The sequence below is a fragment of the Pararge aegeria genome, chromosome 19 (assembly GCF_905163445.1).
Source record: "Pararge aegeria chromosome 19, ilParAegt1.1, whole genome shotgun sequence".
NCBI lineage: Eukaryota > Metazoa > Arthropoda > Insecta > Lepidoptera > Nymphalidae > Pararge > Pararge aegeria.
The window spans coordinates 6,263,366-6,273,754 of NC_053198.1; the positions used below are offsets into that span (position 1 = coordinate 6,263,366).

General features: G+C 36.2%; 1 protein-coding gene across 2 annotated transcripts in view; it reads left to right on the forward strand.

The window, feature by feature from the left end:
* Positions 1 to 8,985, forward strand: part of LOC120632050 (putative epidermal cell surface receptor) — a 54,367-nt gene extending 45,382 nt beyond the window's left edge. Inside the window, exons 11-18 of one of the 2 annotated variants that reach the window (XM_039901814.1) lie at positions 344 to 542; positions 976 to 1,112; positions 2,023 to 2,213; positions 3,194 to 3,413; positions 3,895 to 3,998; positions 5,391 to 5,558; positions 6,111 to 6,194; positions 6,626 to 8,985. In XM_039901814.1, coding sequence (XP_039757748.1) covers positions 344 to 542; positions 976 to 1,112; positions 2,023 to 2,213; positions 3,194 to 3,413; positions 3,895 to 3,998; positions 5,391 to 5,558; positions 6,111 to 6,194; positions 6,626 to 6,633 — 1,111 coding nt within the window. In that variant the 3' untranslated portion in view covers positions 6,634 to 8,985. The remainder of the gene's footprint in view (positions 1 to 343; positions 543 to 975; positions 1,113 to 2,022; positions 2,214 to 3,193; positions 3,414 to 3,894; positions 3,999 to 5,390; positions 5,559 to 6,110; positions 6,195 to 6,625) is intronic. The other variant, XM_039901815.1, reaches the window with a different exon arrangement.
* The last annotated feature ends 1,404 nt before the right edge of the window (positions 8,986 to 10,389 follow it).

The following is a 10,389-nucleotide window of genomic DNA, read 5'->3' on the forward strand; positions in this document are numbered from 1 at the left end:
TGAAATTTATCTATTTCTTTGAATATGTGATAAACAGGTATTAACAAAATAAAAAGTCTCTAAATCTTCAATCAGGCCAACCCAACATCCATCCAAATTTTGTTAAATTTACGTAACATAGGTTTAAAAATAATCTACGGTAGTATAGCTTTGATTTTATATTTTGTATTGAAAACCTTCACACACTTTTATGAATCTTTGTCGTCTTTGTTTCGAGTGCGCCTTGGAAATAAATCAGTAACCTTCCGGAAGATATCTGAGTATTCCTACTGTATACTAAGAAGAAATAGAATAATATAGTTTGTTGAAATGTGTTGAACATTTAATTGTCTTTTTTTTATAGAGATGAAGATATATCGCAATGGTATTCTCAAGTTTTTGCACCAGCAGACGAAGTTTTGACCACACCACGCCTTGAATTCCGTTTGACTGGACTGAAACCCTCATCTACTTACAAGATCAGAGGCAAACTATACTTGCACAATCTCCCTGTTGAACCTGAAAGTGAAATATATACCGTGCGCACGCAAGATTTACCCACAGTAAGTAATTCTAGTACACTAGTGAATTCTGCATATCTGCTGCAAAAGCTTTTATAGCTTAAAAGCTTTTATAACATCATTATTCAGGTCATTTTTGATCTACCAATGCATAATAAACTTATAACTCTTTAACTCTTCTATACATAAATGTTGGTCGGAAGCACGTTGCTCCGCTTGCCCGCAAAGTTTAATAATGATTGTTAATTTATGTGATTTGATTTAATTTCTAAATTGTCAAAAAGAGTAACTGCGCGAGATTTTTGCCGGTTTCTATTTGGTAAAATCTGCCTTCCGAACCGGTGGTAAAATCCCTACAAACAGACTGATTTCAAATTTGAAAAGCAAATTTATAGACCTATTTCAAATAAATAAATTTTGGAATTGTTAGATATTTAGTCGTTCATAACTTAATTTAGTTAAACACAATTTTCAGGTACTTCCTCCAGAGGAAAAGCGAAGAAAAATAGACGGAAAATTAACCGTTGTAGATGTTAATGACACAACAGCTCATGTTAGCTGGAGGCACTTCAATGAAGAGGAATTACGATTTATTGATGGCATACAAGTTCGGTGAGATTTTTTTTATTCCAATACAAGTTAGCCCTTGACTGCAATCTCATCTGGATGATGCAATCTAAGATGGTAACGGGCTAACTTGTTAGAGGTATAGCAGTTATAATAAACCCATACCCCTAATCGGTTTCCATGCGACTTCGTACCGAAATGCTAAATAACTTGGCGACACGTCTTTGTCTGTAGCCAGGGCCGAAGTTTGCCACCCGACCAAAAATTCAAAATCCTTAAATTCAAAATTCTATAGATATAATTGAATATTGGTATGAGTATCTACACCCTACCCTTCTCTTAAAATGATGTACGAGTAGGTACTAGCTAGGTAGGTTGTCTGTTAGAGATAGCTTTCTAGTGATAAGACCGACTTTCAGTTGTTTCAGAAATAAAACGTTCTTGTTACTTAACGGTTTACAATGAAGTGTATTTTCATTACATATCCTTTAGCGCTTGAAATGCATTTCGTGATACAAATTATTATTCCCCTTTAATCAAATACTAGGCTGGGGCGTTTAATGAAGAAATGTTGACACCTCTGCAGCATTAATTGTAATGAAAAGGATGTCATTTAATATTATTTTGATTATCACTTTCGGGGGGGCAACTTCGAATCCCAGCACATACCTCTAACTTTTCGAAGTTATGCGCATAATAAGTAATTAAAATACACTTGCTTCAACGTTGAAAGAAAACATCTTGAGGAAACCTGCATCCCTCTGAGTTCTACATAATGTTCTCAAAGGTGTGTGGAGTCCATCCATCCGCTGGGCCAGCGTGGTGGACTAGGGCCTTTACCCCTTCTCATTGTGGGAAGAGACCAGTGCTCTGTAGTGGGCCGGTAATGATTGACGTGATGATGATGATAAAGGGGATGATAGGGTATTATGTAATTTTAATTTCTGTATCACAGGTATCGTCCAACTGGCACCCCAATATTCAGCATGACGGAGATTCTACACCACAGCCGGTCAGCCGCTGAGCTACATGATCTCCACCCCGGTAGCACGTACGAGGCTTCCCTCGTATTGATACCACCGCCACATGCCACCACTGAATTATACGATCCTGATAATGTTGAGTTTAGCACAACACCGTACATAGGTAAGCAGTTTTGGGTATTTTAAGGAATTTATTGCACGTAATCTCCATGTTGGGCAGACGGTTTGGTGATCGTATTAGATGGTAACAGTAGCACGAAGAACGCTGCTGCCAGTTCTGTTATATCCTCTTGGTCGCGTCGTGTATTTTGTACGATAGAAGCAGGCGTTACTTGGGGAATTCCATGACATATTATTATTATTGACGGCCTAAATGATTGTGTGATGAACATGATTGTTTTTCAGTGTCTGGGCGTTTATCTGTATATAATAAGTATTTATGTGTATTATATTCATAAAAATATTCAACAGCTATCTTAGTACCCAAAACACAAGCTACGCTTACTACGGGGCTAGATGGCGATGTGTGTATTGTCGTAGTATAGTATGTTATTTTTTATTATAAAAATTAAGCTTAATTTGCTATACTCCGCGAAAAGCAGGAGAATCTGTATAGTGTAATTTATAATTTCTTCAAACTAAAATCCGGAATTAAATTACACCATACAGATTCTCCTGCTTTTCCCGGAGTACAGCAAATTAAGCTTAATTTTCATAACTGTTTTCTGATCGTCAATAACCACATTACACCGATACTTATAAACATAAATAAAGATGACTCATCTGTCGTAGGAGAGCCTTTTACAGCTGAGCTCATCCAAAGGAGTATTATCACCATGCTCATTTCTTCCGCCAAGCATCATTGCAGAGTTCCAGCCAGGACGTGATTGCTGTTAAAATTACAGGCATAAACTCCTTCTACGTTACTTACTTACTTACGTACTCTATCTACGTTTCCTTGCTGGACACAGGGTGGCACTTAGTAAGACGTGTAGAGAATGCAAGTTCTCTGAAATGTGTTGCTCTATTTATTGGCGATGTTTTTTCACTTAGTGAGCCAGAAATGTTCGATTGTAACATTTGATATTCAACACACTACAGGTACAATTCAGCTTATACAAACTGTCCTTCATATATTCGCAGATCCATACAATTGGTCGGTGACGGTAGAAGTAAGAGCAGTGGGCTCCGGAGCAGTGGAGATGACTTGGCGAGGGATTCCCGTGCCTCCAGAAAGATGGGTGCGAGTGTATCGCGCAGCTCACGCTTGCGGGGACAGCAAAAAGGAACATGATGCATTCCGTCTCGCTGCTAGAGATTCACCTCCTGCTATCACGCTAACGGGTCTAGAACCAGATGCAAAGTAAGTATTTAAACATATCTTAGCAATAGTAGAGTTTTTGAATGAGTGATTTTTTGATGAGTGCTCTGAATGGCGTGGTTGGCGGTGTTGTTACAGGCATGAGGCTTAACATCTACGCCTCAGGTTGACCGACACAGGACGGCATTTTATAGGACGTGTTCCTTGCACGCCGTGCAAAGTATTGCTGTATAGTATAAAAAAAAAAACAATAATGTCATATAGCGAGGAGCTGATAGCAATTTCGGCTTACGATTAGTTTGTCGTTAGAAGTAACACAAAAACACTACAAAACGACATTACGAACATAGGAAGACTTGACCATTCAAAAGCACCAGATTACTTGAAATAAACGTTTTTTTTTAATTTAATAAACCTAAATGGTATAAGGAACCCATGGTTTTAAAACCTATTTTGCCTCCACCTCAGTTAGAACATCCAGGTGTTTACCTCAAATTAAAATTATATATTATCTTGATTTCAGATGCCGTGTGTGGTTAGAACTCTTCTTGAGTAACGGTAAAGTGAAGACCAGTAATGTTTTGGACATTCATACAAAATCACTAGAATCTTCAGAATCTATTGACAGTAAGTATTTCTCATATTATATTCTTCAATCCCAATTTTGCACTCTTAATAAACTGAATGATTTATAGCAATCAGTAAGAGATTATTCATAACCATGGAAATTTTACTTATTAAATGGATAAAAATTACGAACAGAAGGTTATAAAAATGATGAGAAGAATTTGGCTTTTCTCTTTCAGCGTTGGTTAGAATTTTCACCTAAGGATCACGCTATCCTGGATTCCGGGTCGACTATATACTCGTAATAATAAAATAAGGTTTTGGTTTTCCTTGCCGAGAAATTCCCAGAAATAGACCGGAATTAAGAAATTGACACTGTCCGCTCTCCTGCCTCGGAGACCGCTTTCAACAATCGGAACCAGTTGTTGTCACTAATTTTTAATACTATCGATGAAGTTATAAATTCCAGTAGAGCTTTTTGTGACAGAACTTGTCTGGATTACTACAGCCATTTTTATTTCTGCCGCTAAGTAGCATCGTTGCAATTCTGTGTTCCGGTCTGAAGGGCGTGGTTGCCGGTATAACAACACGCGAATGAAGCTTAAAACCTACGTCTCAGGTTGATGGATGTAGGGTTGCCCTCCCTAGGAAGTGTTCCTTTAATGCCCTGCGAAGTTTGGTGTTCTTTTAATGGGGAGGGTTTTTCATTTATCATCAGATGCACCATCAGCAGGGTCCGTCCATTAATATTAGATATATATATAAACTAGCTGTTGCCCGCGACTTCGTCTGCGTTTGATTTTGTTTTTTGATATGGCATTCAATTTAGTTATAGTTCTAAAAAAAATTAAAGTATTCAGTATCGCTAAGCCTTAAATGAGGGGTTTGCTGCTGTCCGCTGAGTAGTTCTGTCCTCTATCTCCAACCACATTCATCAGATCTACACAAAGTTTGGGCGAAATTAAATACATATAATAACCTCTATAGTACAAAAATAATCATTTAAATCGGTTATTATTTGTCGGAGTTATGGTGTAAAATCGTCAAACACATTCATCCCCTCTCCTAAAGGACCCGAGATTAATGTCGGGATAAAAAGTATCTTTTATTACTTCTAACACTTCTAAGAATATGTGTACAAAGTTTCATGAGGATCGATTAAGTAGTTTTTGCGTGAAAGCGTAACAAACAAACTTACATTGACATTTATAATATTAGTAGGGATAGGGATAGGGATATAATATAAATATTTTCTAAAACGTATTGGAGCAGTGTAGAGGGAGACCTGAAGTTTTAAATAGGCCTCTCTCTTACACGAGAGGAACCATGTGCCTTATCGGATAGGATATTAAAATATTCTTGAAGACAATTACAATTAAGCTAATTTGCCATAATCCGTCAAAAGCCAGAGACAGTACGGTGCAGTTTATAATTTCTTCAATCTTCTTGCAGATGTAATCGAGGCATCATCAGTTGCTGGTAGCCGTGGCCCTCCTGGTGGAGACTACTACGGAGCGCTTGTGGTAGTTGGAGTGGTGGCGGCTTTGGCCGCGCTCACGTCCGTTCTATTGCTGCTGGTTGTGGTCAGACGACATCGACCACGATCTGTGCCAATCACGTGTGAGTAACTTTGAAGATACGTCTTTAGTTTTATTAATTGATGTTGAGTTATACTCGACGTTAATAATCGGTTAAATTCAAATACTGATGACGTTCAAGATCAATGTACACGATTTCACGTTTTCGGATTGGATAGCTTACATTTCAATCATTCTAATCTTTACTGGATTTTCTATGTAAGATTTGACATGACTTTGCACTGATAATATTTAAATGCAATAGAAGAAAAAGCTAAGTTGCGGTCGACAAACCATCGAGGGGTTCACGCCAGGTAGGTGGCCTAGTGCCAACCTTCTTCGGAAATATTTTGTTCTGAGGTAATCCGGTATTCGTGGCAAAGTCTGTCAATGTTCCAAAGTATCACCTTCATTATGTCATTCCCAACCCTTTCGGAGAATTCCTGTTTTATAAGACATTCATTAGGAGGTCTCCACCTTATCCCCTATACAAGACACACGTCCGGGTGATTCTCATTACATAACATATTATATGCTCCATAAAGTCTGCGGAAACTTAATACTTAGTATCGCTTACTAGATGGTATCGTTTCAGCTGTGCCATCAGCGCCCCGAGAGTCATCTCTACCGCCTTACGACAATCCCGCGTACAAACTAGAGTTACAACAGGAGACTATGGGTGAGATAAATTATTGCTAGAATTATATCAGGTGAGCTAACTCCTTCTGGCAGAGCCCCATTCCGAAGCTCGCCAACAAGCCCGCGTTACGCTGTTACAATCATTAGGGTTAATCAGCTACACACGATCCGAAAAAAAAAAAAAGGTGAGCTAGTTGCTTGGTCCGTAAATCGTTACTCAGTAAAAAGTCCCAACCTATTGCCTTGGTTTATTTTGTATACAACATAATTGACACCAATAGCGACATATTATTTATACCAATAGGCAAAGGATTTGGTGGAATGAATGACCACAATAAAGACAGGTACCGCCACCGCGCCGCTTAATTCACAATCCTTCTAGGAAATTTCTTATGCACCTTTTTTTAGAATTAATCATTATCTTGTACGAAGAAGGAATTCACAGTGTCTGAACGGTTTCATTTATTACAGATCTCTGACAATTAAATTCCCGTGGGCACGCGAACGGGCTCAACGGGACCACTGAACGTGCACAAAATGGCCGGCCATACAATGAAATGGGTGTTTAACACACATGATTGAATATTATACTCCTAACGGTTACCTAACCTAACCTAGCGGTTTTGAAGATTTCAGGGGTTTTATTAAGATACAGAGACAAAAATAATTTATTATCTCTTTTTACCACCTATCTCATTTATCAATACATATATGAAAATATTGCACCTACTATATTTTCGTATATTGAGTAACTTACTTTAGAAAACTTTATCGTATATTCTGAGTTAAATTTCAACTCCCGTCTTTTTGTTTAGTCTAACTAGACTACTACATAAAGACTAATCTACAGGAATAATAATAAATACAAATTTAAAGTTGACCCTTGCAAACCCTTACAATTTCCTCATATATGTTTGTATGTAGGTACGTTTGACATATATGATTTTTTCAAGAACTATCCACAGCACTGTAGTGCTGTCATCTGAGTTACAAAATACGGATATCGCTATGTAGCATATCAATGTAGGTAAGAAATCATATTTTGATAGTAAAGTATGACACATAAGCATGGTAGGTCTCGACTTTTATATAAGCATGATTAAGGGGGTATCTACCATATAGGTACGTGTTCTGTACCCTTAGTACAAGATCAATATGCAAGCTATCGTTCAAGTATCCGAAATATTATGCCTTCAAAGTAATAGCTACCTAATATGTAGCGTTTCAAAGTACCAAATTCAATACTATAGATAATAGATGTTTATTTCACGAACGTACCGCTGAGAGCGCTGGCTGTGGTAGTGTAAACGAATTTGAACTTTAAACTAAGGTCCGTAAGTTCAATTTTACTCAGACCTCACATAGTTTAAATTTTCTATGCTGAATATATGATCTTGTACCAAATGTATTGACTTACTTGACCAGTTATTAAAACAATTATGTATAGAAAATGTGGTAAGTAAAACGTGTGCCTTATTGCATAATATTTTTGTATATAATGTTGATATTAAAGTTAAGGATAGGCGATACTTTAATGTGTAAGACTGGTGACCACTTTTGTGGCCACGACTTATTTAATTTTCAAAACGATGTTATTCTAGGTAAATACTAAGGCCTTCTGGCTAAATAGAATGAAAATAATAACCCATTTGCATAATTATTTCTAAACTGGACAATCTAACTTTCATTCCACTATTAAAACTGAGCATTTGTCTATGGTATAAAAACACACTGGTTTTTTTTGAAGATAATGATCATTAAAATATAATAAAAGTGTGTGTGAAAATTATGTTTTCGCTCACGATTTCTAAGCGATGTTTGTGTTGTTAATTCACTAGTGAAATAGCCGTATGTTCTTACCCTCAAAAGACAGTAAAAGTGACGGAATATAAGGCCTGCTCGACTTGTTCTGACCAAGATGAAAACCGTTTTTGTTCTCGCTCATGATGTCTTCATCTTAAGATTTCCTTGCGCCTTTTGTATTATTTTCCAATCATTGTGTTGCTCTCTATTCTTCCTTTATTTTACTTACTTGGTAGTGGTGCATAAATAAAGAGTATAAATAAAGAGTATAAATAAATAAAAAAAGGTTAAAGGTTGGTACAGAACCTACATGTGGAGTGCAAGATTTGTAATATGCATGCCATAAGGTCAGTATTTGTCGAAACTAGTTTTGCTGGTCAATATGGCACGAATTGGTATGGGTGACATTTTTTAAATGCACACTTATCATATCTACTGGTGACTTATATCACTCGCTACCCTGCCTGGGAGTAAATATTGTTTCGGCCAACTAGTTTCAATAATCTTGTCTTTCTTGATAAAGAGGGCACATCTTAGTTTTGGCATCGGTGGAAAGATAGCCGTAGCTTAGTCGTACAGCGCTCAGGCCGTGATCGCGATTGAGTTACAGGTGCAAATCCTGTCGTTTCTAAAAAAAAAATTTATATGTGTTTTTAAAAATGTTTAAATTTGATATTATCTCCAATTGTAGGTAAAAACACTATAATGAAAATTATGAAATACGTAATATTACTATGCAGTTTCACTTTGTCCGAACAAATTACTATCACTTGCGGAAACTAATACTCATCTTAAGAAGAACTTAAGTGAATGCTTTATATTTTGCGTATATCTGCCTAACTAACCAATAGATACCTATCTATTTCACCAAGCTAAGTTAAGGCTTAGGCGCCGCCGCCGGGACAAATTTCTTACGTTGTTGCCGTGGGCTTAAAAAGGTTGGAAACCCCTGAGTTAAGGTATGGTGATAAAATACAAAAACAGTACTAGAATAATGAGTTTTATGTTATTATACTTAATAAGTTACCTAGTTGGGATACTTAAAAATGTAAATGATTTCATCGCATTATGCAGTTTATTTTGTTAATAATAATATCGGATAGAATTGTTATGATAATTTTTAATGAATTAAAGTTTTATTTATAATCTGGTGTTTTATTCATCATCAATTTATTACCGGCCCACTAAAGGGCGCGGGTCAGTCTCCTCTCAGTTAAAGAATATACCACGCTGGCCAAGTTCGGATTGGTAGACTTCACGCGCCTTAAGACATTATGGAGAACTCTCAGGCTGGCAGGTGTCCTCTCGATTTTTTTGTTCACTATTAAAAACGCACGTTACAAAAAAAATTCAGTGGATCGAACTCGGTCTCCACGAAAGAAAAGCCGAAGCCCACTAGGCTTGATGTTTTATTATTTAGTATTATTCCTTGTGATTTTTTTTTAGATTTGAACACCTTCGACATTTTGATCGAATAGAAGATTTGAACACACTAATAAAGGTCAGTTAAAGTTTAGTTCAAAGGCGATTCGAAAATAAGTTGAAAGAATAAAATGAATGTTTTTGTAGGTCAAACGTAGGAAGGTACCTAGTCCTAATATTAAAAAGTTTAAATAAAGGGAAAGGTTGATAAATTACAAAAACGTCGTTTAATTCAAATACAACACCAAATCACATTATATTTTCTATAATAGTTTACATAATATAATTTCTCTTTATATGAATTTACTTAAACTAATCTCTTCTACTCAGCAATGAAACTCCTAATGCATGCCATTATAAAACTATATCAGTAAATTTATGCTATTTGTATATTTTGAAACTAAACACTTTAATTTTTTCGAACAAATTTTTATATATTATTTTAAGAAAATATATAATGTGGTGCATACGGATCCAAAGAGTAGTTATTAATCATTTTACCCGAATTAATTTTATAGCAAAGGCTGAGTCTACACTAAAACGCGATTTAATTTGTCGCGGTGCATCATCAACAGTTTCTTAGGTTGAAAAGTGTTAGTGTAGCCTAAGCTTTAAAATCACCCCAAGCAGCGTAAATATCTGCGCCTCGATGCGACATATGTAAGGAATATTTAACTGGACAACTTATATTCTTGCACAAATTGTATTGAAGTAAATATAGGAAATCGTTGTTTAAAGTTTATTAAAGGACTATTCCTGAGAAAATTAATGACATAATTATAGTAAATATATCGCGAGTTTTGCGCATGTCGCATCGAATTGCATGCCGTTGTCACTAACTCTGAAATATAAGCAACTTTTATGTTATAAACTATCTTCAAAGCACTTACCCAGACAGTGGGGGATGTGCTAAGAAAAATGTTATTCAAATGACCTTCAATTAGCTGGGTTAATAAAGGCCATTTGACAATTAAACAATGTTTAATATAATGTAACGTAACATATTTTAA